At 55.9% G+C, this 21,326-nt stretch overlaps 1 protein-coding gene across 1 annotated transcript; it reads right to left on the bottom strand.

Moving 5' to 3' along the window:
- Window positions 1-93: 93 nt before the first annotated feature.
- ASIC4 (acid sensing ion channel subunit family member 4) lies at window positions 94-21,326 on the bottom strand. The gene is made up of 10 exons (XM_017653427.3): window positions 20,404-21,326; window positions 6,071-6,215; window positions 5,845-5,972; window positions 5,493-5,655; window positions 4,920-4,976; window positions 2,805-2,958; window positions 1,645-1,736; window positions 1,483-1,562; window positions 1,057-1,161; window positions 94-886 (listed from the first exon to the last, which is right to left on the bottom strand). Exons 1-10 carry the CDS (start codon window positions 20,983-20,985, stop codon window positions 773-775), a joined length of 1,620 nt encoding a protein of 539 aa, XP_017508916.2. The 5' UTR covers window positions 20,986-21,326; the 3' UTR covers window positions 94-772.

A 21,326-nucleotide genomic window follows, 5' to 3' on the forward strand; every position in this document is an offset into this window, starting at 1 on the left:
CCTTGTCCTGGCTGGGGCCTGGGTTTCGTTTTCCCAGGGACCAAGTTGTGCATATGCCCAGCCCTGCCCCAACTCCCAGCTTGGTCACATATGCACAGAGAATTCTTTATGCCTCTTTATTCCCAATTTCGTCAGCACTTTATAAAACCAGGCTAGAGGCAGAGAGGTCTGAGAAGGCTCCCTTCCCCACCCCGAAGCTCAGCCAAGGTCTGAAAGGTCTGCCTGCTCTTTGTGGAGGGGACTGGAGGTGGGGGCCAGGCCTGCTGGGTCACCCACTCCCCCTGCCAAAGGGGAGCTGGGCCTGGAGAGGAACCAGCCCAGCACTCCTGAGCCCTAGGGGCTCGCCCTCTCCTGTGGCACTCTAGGGCTGGAACCCTGGCTGGCATTACCCACCCTGGTAGCCCTACCTGCCTTCTACATCTGTACCCCCACCCCCACCCTGTCCCCCCTAAATATATACAAATATACAGAGGGTTCCACCCCTGCTGGTGTGGGCCCCTTTCTCACGTCTCTCCTTTCTTCTCCTCCCCTCCAGCCTCCCTGGGCACCAGCCCAGTGGGTGGGGAGGTGTGGACAAGAAGGACCCTTGTGCAAAGCAGCTGGCGCTGGGCCAGCAAGAGCAGGAACCGAGTCCCCACCTTCCTTGTGAGCACCGCCCTCCCCCGCTCAGTCCTGGGCTGCCCCCAGGCCTGTCCCAGGAGCAGGAGGAGGCTATATTGAGGATATGGGGAGGGGTCCCAGACTCCTGGGTCCTTTCAGACACAGCACTGTCCTAGCAGGCAAAGTCTTCAAAGAGGCCTCCTGGGGGTCCACGTGGGTGGTGGTGGTTGGGGAGCAGACTGCTGGCTCCCCCACCCTCAGCATGGCCCCGGCTTGGGCAGGGACTCTGCAAGGTGAAGAGTGGGACAGAGAGAGGACAAGCTGTGTCCCCAAGCCTTCCACAGCCAGCCTTTCCTTGTCCCCTTGGGCAGAGGCACCAGGGGACCCCAAGAATCCCTCCCAGGCTAGTTCAGCAGTTAGGGAGGCACTCAGACCTGGGAGGGGCACTGTCCTCACCTGCTCCTTCAGCTCCTGCAGCCCCAAAGTGGAGATGCCCCCTGTGGAGGTCCTCAGGGGAGTCCTGGGACGCCGCCATACCCTCTTCAGTCGATCCCAGGACACCTTGGGGTTCAGGGTGACAGAATAGCAATGGGCTAGGGAAACTGGTAGAGAAAGGTGGGCCCCACAAGGCGCACCTTACAGGACTTGCTGCCCCCGCAAACCCCCTCTAGGGTTCCCCATCCCTCCTATTCCATCCCCTTCTCTAGACCCCTTACCACCTTCAGGCCTTGCAGCCAGTCAGGGAACCTGGCAAAGAACCCCAAGCTTGATTTCCTAGCCCGGCCAGCTCCACCAAGAAGCCTGCCCTTCTCTCTGCTTTCCCACAGCCCCCACGCTGTATGCCCTTTCTGGGTGGCCCCCACCAGACCTCCCATCTCTTGCCTCATAGATGTAGTCAAGGATCTCCAGCAGTGTGAGGATGCTGGCCCCAATGAACAGGCCCATCTGTCCCCCAAGGTCTCCTGGGGGGCACAAGAGTAGGGTCAGAAGGAGCAGGCTGGGCTGGTCCACCCCGCTGAGATCTGGGCCAGGGCCAGGTCTCACCCAGCAGGGCTGATAGGCCATAGGCTGCTCGCTGCTCCATGGCCTCAGAGGTCAGGGCTTCAAAAAAGATGTCTAGGACCAGGAAGTTCTCCCTGCAGAGACAGGAAGCAGGGTGTCCCTGTAGAGCCATCTTCCTGAGAAGGCAGCTGGCAAGAGACATCCCAGGTCCAGCAGATCCTGATCTGACGCCCCTGCGCTGAGAAGCCAGGGACTACCCTCAGACTCCCAAAGGCTGTGAGGGGAGAAAGTCCCAGATGCATGTCAGCTTCATATTTTGAGGGTTAGCAAAGGGCCCAGAAGCACAAAATACAATTCCTGGGCCTGATGGAGTCCTTCCTGGCCTCTTCTTAAAAGCAGCAAATAGTGCTCACTTTGCTTCACCCCTATACCTCTGTAGAACTTCCGGTGGCCCTATCACTCAAGTCCTCTCCAAAATTCCTTTTCCGGATTTTCAAGACTGCCCATGACCTGTTGCAGTGTGCCTTCCTGTCAAACTGCTTTCTCTTTTCTCCACAGGGCCTCAGCCTGGTCTCTGCATCATCCCACATTTCGTAGCTGGGATGCCTCCCCTGTCTTCTCACAGACCCAAACCCAGGCTCCTCAGAGGTCTGCCCACCTCCCCGGCTTCCCCTGCCCCACCCACATTGATCTCAGCTGGGGCCCGAGAATCAGTGCCACACCATTAGACATGGCCTCATCCACAAATTGGGGCATGAGCTTTGTATTGTAATTATTCCTGTCCCCTTAGGATGCTCAGCAATTTGAGACTGGCTGCAGGGGATCAGATGCAAGGCTTGGTGTGGCATCTCCTGCAAGCCATCTTGTCCTCCCTCAGCACAGCATTCACTCAACATGCACTGAACAGCTCCCAGGTTGCTGGGAGGAAATAGACCAGAGGGCTCCACACGATGGGTGAGGGCAATGACAGAGATATGTACAGGGTACAGGGAGAGCTCGGATGAAGGGGATTTGGACCGAGAAGGGCTTTCCTGGAGGTGGAGACACAGGGTATGACTTGGAGGATGGGTACGGTTAGTTAGAAGAAAAGGATCATGAAAAGCATTCCTGGCAGAAGACATTATTAACACATGCAGCCCACTCCCAGCCTCCACTGCGCACCAAGCCTGTTGAAGGTGCCCTCCTCCCACACCCCCGCATACCGTATGTAGGTCTCATTGCGGTTGTACTTCCTTGCCAGGTACCGGGCTGAGCCCCTGTTGGGGATCCTGACCATGGAGATCTCTTTCCCGTAGCGGGTCAGGTTGCAGGGGGTAGGGCAGAAACATGGGCCCTCGGAACCCCCACCCAGGGAGTCTGCAACACAGAGGCACCAGCTGCAGTGGGGGTGGGGGCAGGTGGCCCAGAGGCCAGCTGGCTGCAGGGAGACGGCCAGGGGCTGTCCTGAGGCAGGCACGCCCACACTGCGGTCTCTACTGGCCACCCTGGCGCTGCCTGTAGGAGACTAGTTGGGGATCCCTTCCTGGACCAGCTTCAGATAATGAGTGAGGGGAGAGCCCCCCAGCACCTTCCTGCCAGCTTATTCCTCTGCCTCCCACCCACTGGCAGAGAGGTCCCCCTGGCTCAGAGGGAGGGCACAGCCCATTCACCAGAGCTCATCAACCACGTAAGGCCTCAGACACAGGAGCTTGGAGAGGATGTTGGGGTGAAGGGGATTTTAGGTATATTCACATAGGCAGATGGATGAGTAGATGGATGGGTAGATGGAGGGACAGAGGAACAAATACTGTGCTTGGTATGCTGGATTTCTCTGTTTGCCCCTTCGGATCCCCTTTCCACTCTCCTCTACCTTGCTCTGTGTCTAGGAGACTGATCTGCTAAATGTATCACCTGGACTCCGTGTCCTCTGGCTTTGAGTTGGGTTTGGCCAGTGGGAAGCCTCAGTAGGGTCAGAGGGCAAGGAGGAGAGAGATTTCAGGGTATCTCCTCCCCCAGCTTCCTCACTGCCAGGCCGTGGGTGGCAGAGGCTGCATTCCTTCTCTTGAGGCCACGGCTCCTGTCTGTCTCAGCCACAAGGATGTCACTGTGCTCCACAGGATGCTCAGCATTTTGAGACTGGCTGCAGGGGACCAGACCCAAGCCTCAGTGCAGGTCAGCTTGTCCCTGTCCCTCAGCACAGTGTTCATTCAATGTGCACTGAACAGCTCCCAGAGGCACACCCTTCTTTTACCCCTTCAGGCCTGGGGGGATGAAGGCTCCCTAGTGTTGCTCATTCTGTGGCATTTCACCATTTTCCATGGCTCCCTTACCCCTGCTCACACACCTGCTCCCTCATCTTACACTCTTCAATCACCTCTTTGACTGGGGAAGTTGTTGTGTGCGACCCAGAGGGCCTTGATGGCATCTGCTGTCCCAGGATCTCAAACCCATTTTCTCTCCCTCCTCATGGCCCAATCACCTGCCTAAAATCAGGTGCCATTCTTTCCTTGCCTTAAGTCATTGTTGGCTTTCCAAAGCCTCCTCCACTCTTTCTGCCCCCTCCTCCATTCTCTGCCTCCAGTCACACTGACCTTACAGTGCCCCAGATGCACATGCTGTCTCTGGGCACAGGTCTTCGGCACACGTTGTTCCCACCACCTAGAACATGACCCCCTTTCTACCTGGCTGACTCTTTCATACCCTCCAAGTCTCAGCTAATCTGTCACTTCCTTTAGGAATCCTCCCTGCCTTCCCAGTGGAGCTGCATGCTCCCCGGGGACTTGTAGCACCCCTGAGGTCCTCTATCCAAGGACTAACACATGGCATTATGTTGACATCCCTGCCGAGGAGTAAGCCCCATAGAAGTTGGGTTCTTGTTGCCACCTTCACCTTCAGCACCAGCCTAGGCTATAAATGAATGAATGAATGGATGGACGGATGAATGAATGAATTGCAGCCCAGGTGAGATCTATGGATAGATGGGGTTTGCCTTACCCACACTGATGCCAGCAATGCACCTTTCCTCAGAGCAGGAGAGAAATCATTTCATTTTTCCAGAAAGGGCAGGCTCACTTGCTGAACCAAGTGGAGAAGCCCAACCCTTTACTCTGAGTTCTGGGTTCTCTGCAACTCCCTCCCTGCCACTTACCGGAGTGTCCATACCTGCAAAGGTCCTCAGAACCGCCCCCCAACCCTCTGAAGGTGGCATAAGGCTCAACCCCCAGGAAAAACCCCTCCCCAGGGAAGAAGGAGGCCAAGGCAGTGAGGAGAAGGGTGGACAAAGAAATGAAGAGGAGGGTGATGGAGAGGTAGGGAAGAAGGCAGCAGGCAGCACGGACCCAGGGTGTGGTCGGCACATTCGATGTAGATATTTGGTGGGCAGATGGTCTCATTGCCTGAAAGGAGAGAAAATTCCTGGAGTCCATCGTTCCATTCCCTCTCCTGCAGCACAATCCCAATGTGGGCACATGGAAACATGCACACACACGTGCCAGTTTGCAAATACATATACATACATGAATGTATACCTGCTTGTGCATAGAAGCATGAAAATGTGTGCATGCATTTTTGCATGCAAACGTGCACACTTGCACACATGTGCACACATGTTCCCCTTATTTAAGCACATGCACACAACCTCCACAAGTACACACACACGGATGTACATAAGCACATGTATGCATAAATATGTATTAACATGCACACAAGCATGCATGCATGCACTCCCATATGCATATGTGAAAACACCTATAAAATCCCAAACACATACACATACACGCTTACATGGTCTAGACATGCACACGTGCTGTTGTACACATGCATGTGCCTGTGCACATGAGTAATGCTCTGCCCCTGGAGGTCCTGGAGCCTGTCAGGCAGCATTGAGGGCTGGTGAGGGGCGGGATGCCCACCTGGCATGTGCACCATCCGGCAGTGGCAGCGCTGGAGTACAGCCTCCTTTTCACAGCGCAGCCGGCAGGCAGACACACTGTAGGCTGAGTAGCCCTGAAGCTCAGGCTCCCGGAGCCCACTCTCGGCCCGGCAGTTGCCCCAGGGCTGGGGCAGATAGGTCAGCTGCAGAGGCGGGGCACGGTGGGGTCATGCCCAAGAGTATTCCACCCAGCCCTCCAGCACCCCACAGCCCCAACAAAGTCCATGGTGGGCTGGTGGGCTGTGAGTTCCTGGAGGGCAGGTCTGGCCAGCATCCCCCTGAGCCCAAAGGCCCAGCCCTGTGCCCAACCCAGGTAAGCTGGAGGTGCTCACCCGCTGTTCCTGGCAGGAGACAAAGGTCTGGAAGCCTGGGGACACACCAAAGCCCAACTGGTGGATATAGGGTGGCTCCTCCTGGCTGTGGATCTGCACTCGGATGCCGGCCTCAAATGATGTCTCATCTGCACAGTGGAGATGGGGGCCTTTGGAACCCCATCTCAGGAAGAGGACCCAGGCTGGAGCCCCCAGCCTGGCCCCTGCCTCTTTCCCGCCTGCATACTTGTCTCTCTCCAGATGGGCAGGTACTCCTCCTGCTGGATGTCCAGCATGATCTCCAGGCCACTGCCCATGCCCCCAGCCCGGCTGGGCAGCCAGTTCTGTGGATCTGCATTGAAGGTATAACACTTCCCATAGCGAGTATAGACCTGGGGGTGGGGAGAGAGGAAGAGGGGAGATGGAAGGAGGGGCTAAGACAAGTCTTTAAGCTTAGGGCTCCCTGTCCCCTTCAAGGGCCACCAGACCTGCTTGGCCACCCCTGTCCCATATTCCAGCAACCAATCTACAGCTCAGCTTCCCCTGGAATGCCATCTTTTCTATAGACATCCTTTCCTAGATGATTAAAAAAGTATCTCCAGCTCAGCATACCAATAGCAGAACTTTTGATGTCTTTCCAAATGCTGTCCACCCCCATTCTCCTTTGAATAAAGGGGCATACTATCTACCTAGTTTCTCAAGTCAGAATCCCTGAAATCACCCTCTCCCTCACCCCTACATCCAATCCAGCAGTTGTCCCAGGCAATTCTCCATCTGAAATCTATTTAGAATCCATCCATATCCTTCCATGTTGTTTCCCATCTTTCACCTTCACCACTCCTCTGGCCATGGTGGTGGGCTCCTAGCTGGTGTCCCCTCATCCACCCTCACCTCTTGCTCCAGGCCGTTCTCCACACAGCAGCCAGAGAGCTCATCTAAAGTGCTTAGAACCAATCAATCCCCTGCAGGCTTAAAACCCAACATTTCCCAGAGAATAAAGCCAAACTCCTTCCCTAGCCTGAAGGTTTCCATGTGATGTAATCCTTGACTACCTGTCCTGATATTCCACTCTCACCTCTCTGTGACAAATTCAAACTTACGGGAGCGCCTTCCTCCCCCAGGCCTGTATTCACACATTCCCTTTCCTGGAATGCTTCCCAACCCCCCCGCACAGCTAGTTGTCCCTTTCTTAAGTCTCAGCTTAAGTGTTCCTTCTTCAGACACACACTCACATACCGCACATGTTCAGTGTCACTGTCCACCCATCAATGTGTTTGTTGGTTTGCTCAAAGTACTTATCAAGACCCAAGATGATCTTGTTCACCTGTCTCCTTGTTCAAAGTCCATCTCCCATCCAATCCCCAGAGTTTATGCTGCACAGGAGCAGTGAGCCTGTCTGGGGCTCCAGCACCTGGCGCAGTGACCGAGCCCAAGGGACAATTTAAAAAGCTGATAACGCTGCACTGAACGAAGCCCTTTGCCATTTTCCTCTGTGGAGTGTTCTCCAGAATGGACACCAGATGGTGGTGGCGCCCCGGATATGGAAGTTAAGGCTTCTACTGCGGACTTCACAGTGGAGGGAGAAGCGCAGTACCTGGGGTGGGGAGGCATCGAGGGAGAGGTGGATACAAGTTCCCCCCGCCAGGCTCACCCTGAAGAAAGGAGCCCTCAGGTCAAACCCATCACAGGCAGCACCTTCCCTGGGGGCGATGGGACATTGCGCTCAGTCCCTCTCTCCTCCTCCTCCCCGCTCCATAGGAACATTGCACACTGGTAAAAGCCAGGAGAAAAGGCTGGAGGCAGTGTTGGGGAAAAGACACCCCAAATGCCTCACATCAGAGGTAGGGTGTAGAAGGGAGAGGGGCTGGTTTGAGGACAGTGGGAGTAAGGAGTTCTAAGAAACACTGGGTGCCTAGGGGCACCCTTGTAGTGGGGCAGGGTTAAGTCTCCCCTCCCAGCTAGGTTACCCATGCCACTGGCCCTCTCTCTCCCCACACGGTTCTTCTATCACCCAAATACCCTGCCTCAGATCCCTAAACAAAACAGGTTCATAACAAGCACCATGCAATTTATAAAACACAGCAATATCATCTTCTGCTGTCCCATTTCATCTACTTAGCAATTCCAGTACCAGGTAGGTTTAATTCCTCTGATTACCATGGATGAGAAAATCACAGCTCAGAGAGGTGGTGTGATTTGCACAAGGTCACACAGCTAATTGGTGGGAGTGTTGGAACTCATTTAGATGCAAGATTCAAGCTGTTCCCACCACCTATCGCTGGCAGCTGTCTGCCCCACCCAACCCCAAGCCGACCCTAACCCAAGTCCCAGCCCCAGTCTGCTGCAATGAGACTGGAATATGATTCAACTCCTGTCCCCTTTTCGCCAAGTCTTCCTTCCCTTCCTCTCCACGTCTCTAATCTTCCCCACTCTGTTCTCTGTAACTGCTGCCTCTCAGTTCCCTACCTGTCCCTCCCCTCCTCTTTCTGCACCCTCACCAGCTTCTGGGTTCCAGTCCTCGACTCTGTCTGTATAACGCCGGTCAATTCCCAGCTCTGTATCTCCATCTGTGAGGCACGAGTGGACATTGCTGCTCTGCCCCAGGCACTGAGCTAAATCTTGCTGTGCTCTTTCCAACTGAATCCTCACAACCACCTTACACCATACAGATAAGGAAACTGAGGCTAAGAGAGGTGAGCTGGTTTCAAGGTCTCCAAGGTCAATGCTTCTCAAACTTTAAAGTGCACACAAAGCCCCTGGGGATCTTGTTAAAATGCAGATTCTGATTCAGCAAATGTATATTGGGAGCAGGACTGAGATTCTGCATTTCTGAAAACCTGCAGACCACACTTTGAGTAGAAAAGCCCTATATGAAGGGGCCATAGCCCTCCCTCTAGACCTGCACTCTTATAACATCTCACTGGAAGAGTGGCAACCTGGGTGGGAGCTGGGTGCAAGCTTCTTAGGTCGCCAGTGGTGTGGGAAAGGTAGATGGGGGGAATACGTAAGTATTTGCCCCAAATCTCAAAACACCCACCCTCTTCCTGTTTAGAGCCAAGAAGATGGTGGAATCAGCTCTTGCTGACACAGCTAGTTTTGAGCTTGCACTCTAGTTGAGAGGCTAAACAAAGCCATGTGTTGGTTGCATGGGGACCCAAGTAGTGCATTGCTCACTTGTAGCACCATCCCAGCCGACCCTGACCAGCAGGCACCATCATAGACTCTCCACAGCTCACCCTCACCCATAGGACCAAGGACCCCCTGAGGCTGGGGGCCCCCTTTTACCATCTTGGCATCCCCAGAGCCCAGCACAATTTGGAGAAGGTGTGAGGTGGAGGGAAGGGATACCAAATGGACACTAGCCAATACCACCACTTAATACCAGGTCCTGTGCTTGCCGCTTTTGGTCTGCTTTCTCCTTTGAGCCTCCAAACTACATGAGATTAGTATTATCGCCCTGTTTAATGGTAAGAAAGCTCAGAGAGGGAATGTGACTTGACTGAAGGCACACAGCAAGTAAAATGACAGCAGAGAATCAAAAATACTGAGCCCAATGCCAAAGCAGATTAGTGCTTATAAAACACCTGCTGCTGGGTGTTCAGCAAATGAATGAGTGGTGGGATCCCAACCCTGGGTGGGGCTGGGGCAGCCTTCCTACCCGATACTTTCAATATATACACACAGACACACTCCCCGAGTGAGGAAGCCCCAACCAGGAAGGATTTGGCTCAAATGGCTTTGGAGGGAGCCTCTGGCACCCACGCCCTTGAGGTAGCTGTACAGAGTGGGGGAGACCAAGAGACATGGGTGGCAGTAGTCTGGGTCTGATGGAGATACTCTGCAGGGAATGGACAGGCCAGATTGACAGAGCAGGGCTACCTGCACAACCCAGGTCAGACCCAACTGATGGGCAGAACGGAGCGTTGCCCTGGAGACAGTCCCTGGGCCAGGCAGGCAGTGGCAGGCAGAGCCACAGGCTCCTAAGTGGCAGAACTCAGGTGGCGGCACAGCCCACAGCCTCTTCCATGGAGACGGCACGGCTGCTCAGCCACAAGGTCCCACAGCTGTCCACAGCTCTGTCCCCCATGCACTGGCCCAGAAGGAGGGTATGTGTGCTGGAGTTGAGAGTCTAGTGCCCAGCCACGAAAAGGGGCGGGTTCAGGGCCAGGATGTGCCAAGAGGGTCTATCTCCAGACCACCCACCACCAGCCCACAACCTTTGGGCCGGTCCCCATCTCAGACCCCCACCTCTTCCTCCAGTCTGGCCCTGCTTCTTCTTGGCCCCACCTTGCTCTCTGCCTTTGTGCCCAGGCCCACCCTCCAGGCCCTGGGCTGAGCACCTGGCCTCCCAGAGTCCCTCTGGCCCCAAACTGAAAAGCTTCTAGACAGGAATCTGTCTGTGCGGCATGCAGACCCTCTGACACCCACACCACCTTTCTTCTGGCCAGCCCTATACTTGTCCCTCTCGGACCACCTCGCCTTTTCTTGGCCTGGGCCCCAGGCTGGGTCTCTGTCTCCCTAGCCTCTGATGCCTGACCTCAGTCTGTCTCTCAGGTTCTTCTCTATCCTCCTGACCTGTCAGTCCTCAGCATCTGATCAGTTATTCATCTGGCCTCTGTTCTCTGGCCTTTGCCCTGTTTGGCTGTCCACGCCCCCTGGCCTGTCTTTCTCTCCCACTGGCCTGGCAGCCTCCTGGCCTCTCTGTTCCCTTGCCCTTTGCTTCTCTAGCCTGTTTATCTTTTAGTCTAGCTGCCCAATCCCTGGTCCCTTGTCTTCCTCCTAGACTTTTCCCAGGGCCTGAGGCACTCCTCTCCAGCCCCCAAGCCAGGAACCCTCCCAGGGGTCTTTTCCCCTCCTTCTCCCTGTCAGTCATCCAGATCAACCCCCAGACAAGGCTCAGGGGCTGGAGAGAGCTGTCCAGGGCTTGCTCCCTGAACAGTGGCTTCTCTCAGTCCCTGGAGTTGCATCTATCCACAGCTCCCATTTCCCCCAGAAAGCTCCCCTTGGCTGGCTGGCTTGCATTCTTCCCCTCCCCTCTCCACCATCTCATCCTCCTACAGCCACAGAGCCCACAGGGTTAACAGACAATTAGCAGGGCCAGGACTGTCTGGGAGAGGGCCCCAGGCCTGCAGGAGATAAGAAGCAGCCAAGAGCAGCCGAGGCTGGGCTAATCCCAGAGCTAATCTGAGGCCTGGGCTTTATCTCCAGTGCCTTCTGGGCACCCAGCCTCTGCCAAGGCCCTGGCATCTCCCCTACCCCATTTTCCCATGGCAGCTTCATCTCTCAAATTCCATCAGCCCTCTCCTGATGTGGTCCGGCTCCATGCTTCTGACTTAGGCTCCTGGTATGAACTCCCCTTAACCCTGCAGTGACCTGGGGTCCAGAGTGGGCCAGTGGAAGGGGGTGCATCTTCATCTGCCCTGGACAGTGACTAGCATCCCAGGGCAGACAGCTCTCAGGCCCCCACTTTACTCAGGGGTGGTCCAGGTTCAGAGACTCCCACTTCTCTACCCTCACCAGGGGCAGAGGAAGGAACCATGGCACCACCATGGTTGGTCCACGACGCCAACTCAAAACACCTGGGGTATCTGCACTGAACAGAACTTGAAGGTTGGTCACTCAGTCAAAAACTCTTCTTGTACAAAAGCCAAAATAAAAGCCTAGAGATGGCAAGGTACATATCCAAGGGCACAGAGAAAAAAACAGGGCAAATTCAATACTAGAATCCAGTCCCCTTCCCCGGCCAACCCCAGCATTCTTCACCGATCTCAGTGACCCTGCTGAGACTCAGTAGACCTGGTCCCAGCTCCAGATCTACCAGTGATAGCCTGCACAACCTTAGTTAATAGTGTGATTTATTGACTTCTCTGGACCTCAGTTTCCTCATCAGTCAAGTAGGGATAAAAATTCCTGCCTGATTTATTTCACAGGGTGGTCATTAAGTCTCAAAAGAAAGTATGTGGAAGGCATCTACAAAGTGAAATCACATACAGGTACAGGCCTGCAGTCCAACCTGGTACCCATCAGGAACCTGCCCTTACTGTCTGTGGATTCAGTCATTTAACCTGTCTGATCCTCCATTTTTCATCTGCAAAATGGGAATAATAGGCACTCCTCACAGGTGTTATAAGGAAAGAGATAATGTACATAAATAATAGTAATATGAAGCATTTATTTAGTGCTTACTCTGTGCCAAGCACTGTATATAAATAAACTCCTTGCTCTTCACAAAAACCTTATAATAGAGGTCTCTTATTATTTCCATTTTACGGACAAGATAATGGAGGACCAGAGAGGGTAAGGAAGCTGCCGGGGTCATGACATGGCAGATCTGGCACTGGAGGCAGTGCCTATAGCCACTGTGTGATGACATGCATCTGGCACAGCACCAACAAATAGCAGGTGCTCAAGAAATGGGTGGTATTCACACAACACTTATTTGTCCAGCATTGTTCCTTGAGGCTGTACAATGTGGCAGGCACTGTGCTTGGTGCTGGGGATGATTCAGAGAATGAAAGTCTTTGCCCTAAAGGAGCTTGCTCTCTGGCTGCAGAGGCAGTTCATTCACTCAGAACATGTTTATTGAGCCACCACACTATGAACCAGGTCCACACACAGGTGTACAGCATGGGGAGCAAAATACAGAACCACAGTCACAGGTATTCACAGATTGTTGCTTGTTGTGATTAGTACTGTGATGGGTCGGGGTGGGGGTGTTGGCATAAGCCCTTGGACAGTGGAGTAGGGGTTCCATTTGGGTTGGAGAGTAAAGCTGCCTAGAGTAAGCCCACTCACTCACCCAGCAAGGGCATCAGATACTGCTCCAGTCAAAACAGAGGGAGAATACCCCACATACACCTCCCCGCCCCCCAGGAGACCTGGCCCCTCCCCACCATATGGCCAACACAGCCCCTTAGTCCCTCACCTCCAAGAGCTTTTCAGGGAGACGTCCTCCCCCAGGTAGAATTTCTTGTGAGTCCAGAAGGACATGGGCATAGTGTTTGGTCAAATGTAAATGTGTGAGCTGTGGTGGAGGATAAGTAGGAGACGGTCAAGGCTGCAAGACACAGGCTAAGACCCGCTGGGGGCCCAGGAGAGCTTGGGGCCACAGGACAAGGCCGGGAATACAGGCGCGTTCCGTGTTTCCGGGGGGAGGCGAGAGCTCAGGGCCTCCAGAACAGGTAAACCGCCAAACCTGTTACCAAGTAGCTCCCGCGTAGGCCTGAAAGCCCAGAAGGTCAGTTCTCCAGCAGGGAATATTTGTAGTTTGTAACGAATGCCTTCCCTGACATTCCCTCCCCTTGATGCAAAGTTATTCTTCAAGAGTTTTCCTTACACGGTGGAGCACACACTCGCTGCCGGACGGGAGGTCAGGAGCCCGGGCTGGGATGGTGGCGGTGGGTGGCTGTGCTCCGCTCCGGGTCCCGTCGCTCCCCGCTCGGCACATGCACTCGGGCGTCCAGGCCCGGCTCGCCGCGCGCAGAAGACCGCACCCACAGCCTAGCGCTCCTGGTCGCCCCCTCCTCCCTCCCGCGGAGCAGGCAGCCTTCAAGGCGCCCGAGCGCCCTCCCTCCGGGCGCCTCCGCCCTCCTCCCTGGGTTTACCTCATTTGCATTCCCCTGGCTCCCGGCTCCTCGGCAAAGTGACCTCCGCACACAACACCGCGAGAGGCTTCCACACCACGGAGGGAGACACTGCCGCCGCCGCGGCCGGGAAGGGGCGAGGGGGTGCGAGCCGGGACGGCTGGGCGGGAGGCCAGAGGAGGTGGCTGCAGGGCCGGGAGCGGTAGGCGAGCCGGGCAGCAGCGGGAAGGGCCTTGTGCCGAGGGATACAGAGGGATTCCGACAGGATTTGAACCCGCGACCTCCGATCCTCAGAGGGGCGGGAGTGGGACGTGGTGGTCAGCACCTAGTCGGCAACGTTGCGCCCCAGAAACGGAACCCCTGCTTGGAAGCCGGGGCTCCCCAACAGCCTGCTCCCCTTACCCCGCACTCCCGGTGGAGAAGGGCCAGCCCTGCAGAGCAGCCACCCAGGAGCCCCCAGCACTCCCGAGGGCCTGCCCAGCCCCCGTCCCTGCTCCCTCGGCCCGCCGAGCCGCCTCCCCTCCCCCCACTTGGTATTTACACCTTTCACACATTTGTAAGCTATTATCCTGTCCACGCTTAGTCACCGCTGAGCCAAGCGCCACGGATTTAGCTCCTTTAATCTTTCCTCCTAAATCAATCCTCCATTTCCCCTTAATCATGCCGTGGCTCCTCTCTGAACTCTTGCTGCTGCCTCGGCTGCTGCAGACTATGCCTGTCTCTCTGGAACTGCTCCCCCTCTAACCCAAAACGGCTGTCCCAAGGGCATGATGAACATTTGGGCGGTGGGCTGAATTTCCAGCGCTTCCAGCCCCAGCTTGAGAAGTGCAGACACCCCCTTCCCTAACGGAAAAGACGGGAGCACTCTGAATTTTGCTATCTCCACCCTCCAGGTCTCTGTCCTCCTCCTGCCTCCCACCCCCACCCCTCTGGGATGGCTCCAAGACCCTAAGCCTCCACCATGATTTGCCAAAAAAAAAACTCAGGCCTCCTGTCCGCTGTTCTGGCTGTCCCCACTCCCTCTGTCCAGCTGGTCTAAAACGGTGGCATTGCCTAGAGATCCTGGAAGGGCAGGGAAATACTGATAACTCACCAGCCTGAGGCTACCTTCTCCCCTGCCCCAGGGTGGCTGTCCGTCTCTCACTTACCACCCTGTCTCCAGCCCGCATTCGCTTCCCTGCTCTGCCAGTGGGACCTCCTGACTCGGGGGCAGCAACCTGAGCAGCCATGAGGCTCAGAACTCCTAGGACTTCTGGGGTGCTCTTGCCTCCCTGCCCCCCATTCCTGGTCCTTCAACCCCCGGCCGGAGCCTGGCAGAAGCAGCACTGCTGCCAGCCATGAGAGAGGTCGGATTCTTCCCTGCAGAAGGGCAGGGGTGGGGGGTCCAGGAAGGCGCCAGGGTAGGGGAGAAAGAGGGAAGACAGGAGGGGGACGTGCGTGGGCCATTTCTTCAAATGCTAATCAGCATCTTCCGGCAGTGCCACGAGAAGCTGAGCTGATAATGAGCCCAGCTCGGGGCTGATTCCTGATTAATGAAGAGGCCACAGGGCTGCTGAGTGGGGCCGGATGGGGCACATCCCTCGTGACCCTCCCCGCTGCCCTCGCAGACCAGCCCTCTGGAACAGTAACCGCCTGCGCCGTGGCCCCTCCGCCGCACCACTCAAATGCCTTCCTCCAATTCCACTGGCCAATGGGAAGCAGCCAGGCTGAGCGCGCCCCCTTCAGGAGGGCGTGAGGGGCAGCAGCCAGGGGCCGGGGCGAGCACACTGTGTTCTGCAATCTGAGTTGTAAATAGCTTTCAAGGAATTTTTTTTCGTTTTGTTCAGGAAATTTTTTATTAATCAAGATTTGAGGCTTCTCTGGACAAACTGGGAACCCCCCAACGCTGGGCATCTCTGACCGTAGGGTAACAGCTGGGGCAGAGGGCTCACTTCGTAAGTGATCTTTAGTTCTCCTCACACCACCCATCCCTATTAGTGCCCTTCCCTACCTAACCTGCTTGCTCCTAAGGCAGGACCACCCCTGAACTAGATACTGAACTAAATGTTCCCAAGTTTTATGCCTTGAGAAGATGGGACCAGAGGGGACAGGGGGTTGGACGGGTCAGAGATACGTTCATCTGATAGATAAGAGGCCTGGACCAGCCGACCAGCCTCAGTGGGAACTCCTCCCTTCCTGTGTCTAGGGGGCAAGAGGCAGGATCCTGCAGAGGCAAGGACAGAGAGTTGGGGTGTTTGTGGAGTAGCACCTCCTCCAACCAACAAGGTAGTAGAGATTACCAGTACTGGCCGGACCCCACCAGGGAAGGGGGTGGGCTCGGGAGGAAGCTTGGAAGGAAGGCAGGCTGTTGCTGAGGGGCCTCGGAGGCTGGGGAAGCCAGAGAGGGTGAGAAGGCTCGCCTGCAGCTCGCCTTGCGTCAGAGCTGTCCTGGATGGCAGCTGGGGTGGGGCGGGGGGAGGAAGGAGGAGGGCAGGGAGGGGCACTGCCCAGCTGGAAGAGGCCTTGTCTAATTGTGCCTGATTAGTAGAGAGGAAGAGAAGAGGGCGAGTGATTAATAGTCACGGCAGTCACCAGTGTGTGGGGAAGGAGGGCTGGGAGGGGAGGGAAGTCTGAGAGCCGAGAGATGGAGACAGTGAAGCACCCACAGGTCCCTGGTTACCTGCCCCCCTAGGGGCTGCCTGGACCCCTGAGAACCCTACAGAGTGGGGCTGGGTCCTGACCCTGACTCCTCAAGGATTCTCCCCTTCCCCCATGCCTCAGTCTTCCCAACAATGGACTGGAAAAGACCAAGGTCATGTCCTGTATGTGGAAGAAAGGTGAATCTGCTCATATGGTGTTTTCAGACACCTTGATGTCCCCAGACACAAGCCCTATCCTCACCTCAACCTGGGGCCTCAGCCCAGAGATTAGGTGGCTGGACTTCCAGTCATAGCCCACAACCATCAGCTTGTATCCTTTGCTCCCAGTTGTAATTCCTAGCCCTGTCTAATCTGGCAGTCAGAACCTTGTTCTGTGACCACCTGGAGCCGCACTGTCCAGTGCAGCAGCCACTAGTCATGTGTAGCTATTTGAATGGAACAATCATTTTCTCTGTCTTACCAATCACATTTCAGAGGTTCAATAGCCAGTGTGGCTAGTGACTGCCATGTTGGACAGTACAGATACAGAACACGTCCATCATCACAGAATGTTCTGTGGGAGCACTGATCTCTACTGTGTGTGTGCACACTCCTGCATATATGCACGCATGATGAACATTTGGGAGGGTTGGATAGCACAGGAATGCTGTAATAGGGGAGGGGAGGGGGAGGGCCAGAGGGTCAAGAGGAGGGGAAGGCTAGGTGATGGGGAGCAGAGAAGATGCCGGCACATGGGTCAGAAAACAGCAGGTGGTACTGGGGACAGTCAGGTAAGAGAGGCAGGAGGTGGGGTGGTGGCATTTATGACAGCTGACACTTCCAGAGTACACACTGTGTGCATGCTGGGCAGTGTGCTAAGCTCTTTGCAGCTATCTCTAATCTTCATAACCACCTGAATTTTTTAGGTTCTGATGTTTGATTCAGTGAATACAGAAACTAATTTTCACAGAAGCTTTTTTGACTTCTCCAAGGATATACAGCTTAAAGGGTAGAGCCAAGGTTCGAATCCAGAGGTCTGGCTCCAGGACCCACACACTTGACCGCTGCACCATACAGTCCCCAGCTGAGAGGAGATGCTGAATTTTAGAGCCACCCTTGCATTTTATAGCTAAAGAAATGAAGCCTAGGGAGAAAGAGTGATTTCTGCCTTTTAGTAAGGGGGCAGGCTGAGAGCAAGCCGCAGGGGGGAAAGTGTGAGGCCCAGCGCACTGGGGTGGGGGCAGCTGATGGTGGTAGCAATTGGGGAGGAAGGCAGAGAACATACAGGTGTTGTTGAAGCAGGATGTGGAGGGGGCGTGGGTTGGTATGAGATGAGTTTTGTGGGGAGAGCAAGAGGAGAAGAGATGGGGCCAGCATTCCCACCACCCAGGAGCCCCTCTCTTCTCTCTCCCTCCTTCCCTCCTCTCCATTCTCCAAACCTTGCCCACCTGCCTGCCTCATCCCTTAAGCCTCTCCAGCCTCCTTCAGCCCAGAGTGGCCTTGCTCTAAGCTCAGGCTCTTACTAGCCATGCACCTCGTTTGGCAATTAATCCTGGCACCTCATGACAGTGCTTGTATGGCTGGTTAACTCTTGCATCTTTGGTTAAGCTTTAGAGTATCCCTATTCCCACTCCAGCCACGAGACAGTAGGCTGCCTGAGGACAGGGACTGGGCACCTGGGCATGCCTTCTTCGTTTTCCCCACACACCACCTTGCGGGAAGCCTGGCACATAGTAGGCATTCAGCATGCCATGTTGATTGAGTGAGTGGGTGACTATTAGGAGTCAGTGAGGGATATTATGGGGCGTGGGGGTAAGAGCGATTGCGGTGGTAACAGAAGCAAGAACAGCAGCTTAGGGGACTGGGGGAGGGTGCATTACCCGGAGTAAAAATAGGCTGGAAAATGTGACATTTATTAACTTGGATTCCAGAGGAAAGGTCACAGCAGAGTGGGGAGTGGGAAGGAGGAAACAGGGAAAGCAACAGAAAACACTTACAGCCCCTTACACAAAGCCTGTCCCTGTCACCCACCATCTCACCACCATGCTCTGGCAGGTCACCCTCCAACTGGTCCCTGTACCCATCTCCCCTCCAGAGCTCCCAGGTCCCCATCGTGCTCTCCATGTTCTCACTGCAGAGTCTGTTTTGGCCCTCATGTTCCCGCCAGAGAGCCCACGTCTCCGTCTCTATACCCCTTCTTCAATCTTGCCCCATTACACACTCCTGTCTTCCCTAGTGCCATGTACCCCTATCCCAACCCATAATCCCAGGCCTTGGGGAATCTGCACAGACTCAGCCCTAGAATGCCAGGCTCAAGAGAGTGACACTCAGCACGCGGGATGTGGGCAGAGGGTATGGGGTCCAGGCTGGATGAGATACAGGGGAAACAGGGTCCAAAAGGGAACTGCTGTCCCTCAGTGCTTGCTTTGCCCCTCTGCCCCTCAGCCTCAGTCTTGAGACCTACTGTCCTCTCTCCAGCTGTACAGATAGAAGGGTCTGTGGGAGGTCTACCCTCCCACACCCTGCTATCCCCAAGATTCAGAGAGACTCCCTGTTCCCAGAGCCTCCAGGCACCTCCTCTTCTCCTGGAGCAGAAGGGAAACCCCTGCCTCTCTCACCTTCCTTTTTGCCCTCTCCATTTCTTTCTCCCCTCCCCACACTGAGCTTTCCTCACACTTTCCCTTCCCTTTCCACCCCCAACCAGGGCCTGAGAAGCAAGCTCTGTAGCTCAGGGACACAAAGCCCCCATTGATTTCTGCCCCAGCAACTGCTGAGACTGGGCTCTGTCACTCTCAGCTCAGAGGGGCGAGGATCCCAGACAGAGGAGCCGCATGGATCCAGAGGCCACGCTCGCCCTCTGTACTCCACCTCCTTGGGGACTATCGCAGCCCTGGCTTCGGGAGTGGTGATCTTGCCTAGAAGAGGAGATGTATAACCGGACAAGCACCCAGTGGCTCTCAAATCCTCTCACAACACAGTCCTCTCCTCCTTCATTACTTCCTCTATTTCTACCCGACTCCCCCATACCATGGCAGGCGGACCCCGAGACTGCAGGCATAGTGGGGGCCAGGAACCTAGTGGTAGTGTGTTTCCTGGTGAGACTGAGGCAGTTAATGAGAACCTGGGTCATAAGGAGGGGAAGTCCCCCATCTCTGGGGCTGGCATCTGGGCACCATGTTGATGCCACACATTTGCATATGCACTGGGCAGTGGTCACAAGGATGGAAACCGACACGCACACAGTGCTGGAAGTAAGCTGTGGACTAGGGCCAGGCATCTCAAGCACCAGGAATAATAGATACCCCATGACTATGGATGAATGGAGCACACACATACAGACAGCATACAAGACACACCCCTCACCTCACACACCTGACTGTGGGAGGGCAGCCCAAGCTGATACTCTCTATGCCCTGTGAGAGGTGTGTGTTTGTGTTCACACATATGTGAGAGATGGCGCCAGCAGTCCCCCATGAGGAGCAGGCATTGAGATGAATGAGGGGTGGTCACAAGAGGAGACAGCATCCACAGCATTACCCTGTCCTCAGCAGCTAAGTAAGAGCTGGGATGTGGACCCAGAGATGAGTAGCTCTCTAGGTGTGTGGGTGTGCAGGTGTGCACGCGAGTGTAGTGACAGGGACACTGAGTGTGTGTGAGAGGGAGTGTGTAGGAAACTGTGTCCCTGAGCTGTAGGCATGTGTGTATGTGCACGCGCTGGGCAGCAGTGAGGGTGAGACATGCACATGAGAGTGAATGAATGATTCTCAGTGGAAGAGCCAGAGCCCGGCAAGGGAGAAGCAAGAACCAGGAAAACAGAGGGAGGGAAATCAGGAGAAGCCAGAGAGGCAGCATGAAAGAGGGATGTGTGAGAGAGTGTGAAAGGGGGTGTGTGTGTGAGACTCAGAGATAGAGAAGAGACACTGGTCCCCAGTGTCCACAAAGCTCAGTTCTCTCCGGCCTGCCGGTGGGGCCAGTTCCCCAAGAGGCAGCCCTGACTCCCTCCCTTGCTGGGGCCCCCAGAACACCATCTTCCCATCACCCTTCTTTGGTGAGGAGAAGACTTGGTCTTGTCTTGGCATGGTGCATCCCTTCCCTGCAAGCTGAGCAGCTTCAGGGCCCTGGGGCCCAGGCCAGACCCCTGGCCCCAGTCTTGGGTGCTGCAGCAGCCACAGAGCCAAGAAGAGGAGCAGCAGGGTAAGCCCCTGTGAGAGTGGCTGGGACGCCCAGGGAAACACCAGGCTTGGGAGACACAAGGCCAACCTCTGGTGGTGGAAGGAAGGGAGGGAAGCTCTGTTGAGGATGCCCCTGCACACCACTGCCCCCGCCCCCAGCAGCTCCTGGCCACCCCCAGGCCCGGCAGGCCAGCTGGCAGCACTCACCACAGAGAAGTTGCTGGCGGAGCAGTGATGCCCACTGAAGTTGCAGCTCTTGAGCATGTCAGCAAGCTGGTGGCCAGTGCGGTTGAGGATGTCTACCATGTCTGGCTCCGGGTAGCGAAGGCCAGCGGCACGGTGCCCATCCCGGTCTTTGGGGGGCAGCCCTGTCAGATTGGCCAGGTGGAAGATGTCGGCGTCGCTGAGTGCTGAATGCCGGAAACGGTTGATGTTGCAGAGGGTGACAGCTGGGAAGCCAGCCACTGGGGCTGGGGCAGCAGGGTCCATTGCCACCAGGTGAGGCCGGGTCAGGTAGCCCTGGGCCAGGCCGGCTGCCTGGTACAGGAAGGTGGCCAGTGAGGTGAGTAGGGCCAGTGCCCAAAGGGTTCTGCGAAGTCCATGGGGGCCTGGGCCACAGGCCCTGCCCAGCCCGTGCAGAGTGCTGGTGCTCGCAAAGGTGGCCAGGTCCCGGGGGGCTGCTGTCCCCCGCGCAGCCCCCAGGAGGCTCTGCTCATCCCCTGCCTCTTTCTCCTTGGGTTTCGCATCCTCTTCTGCAAATTTGATTTTGCACACAATCTCGATCGGCATCTGTCCCCGGCTTCTGGGACCAGCCAGAGCCTCCCTGCCCCTGTCCCTCCCTGGCCAGCAAACCCCTGGTGCCCTCCGGAGTGGCGGTGGTGGCAGCGGCTGCTCTTCTAAACTCAGGGCAAGCGGGAGGAGGACAGGGACAGGGTGGGGGCCCGAGGTGGGGAGTCACTCCCACTCCCAGCAGCTCCGCAGCCCTGGTGCTGCCTCTGCTGTGCCTCTGCTGCCGCTTGTCTCTCTCCTCGATCGTCTCCTTGTGGCTTCCCTTATCAGCACCAGCACAGCTGTCAGCCCCTGCGTGTGTCCCTGCGAGCGAGTGAGCGAGGGAGTGAGAGCTGCTCCGC

Source organism: Manis javanica, chromosome 12 (genome assembly GCF_040802235.1).
Source record: "Manis javanica isolate MJ-LG chromosome 12, MJ_LKY, whole genome shotgun sequence".
Taxonomy (NCBI): domain Eukaryota; kingdom Metazoa; phylum Chordata; class Mammalia; order Pholidota; family Manidae; genus Manis; species Manis javanica.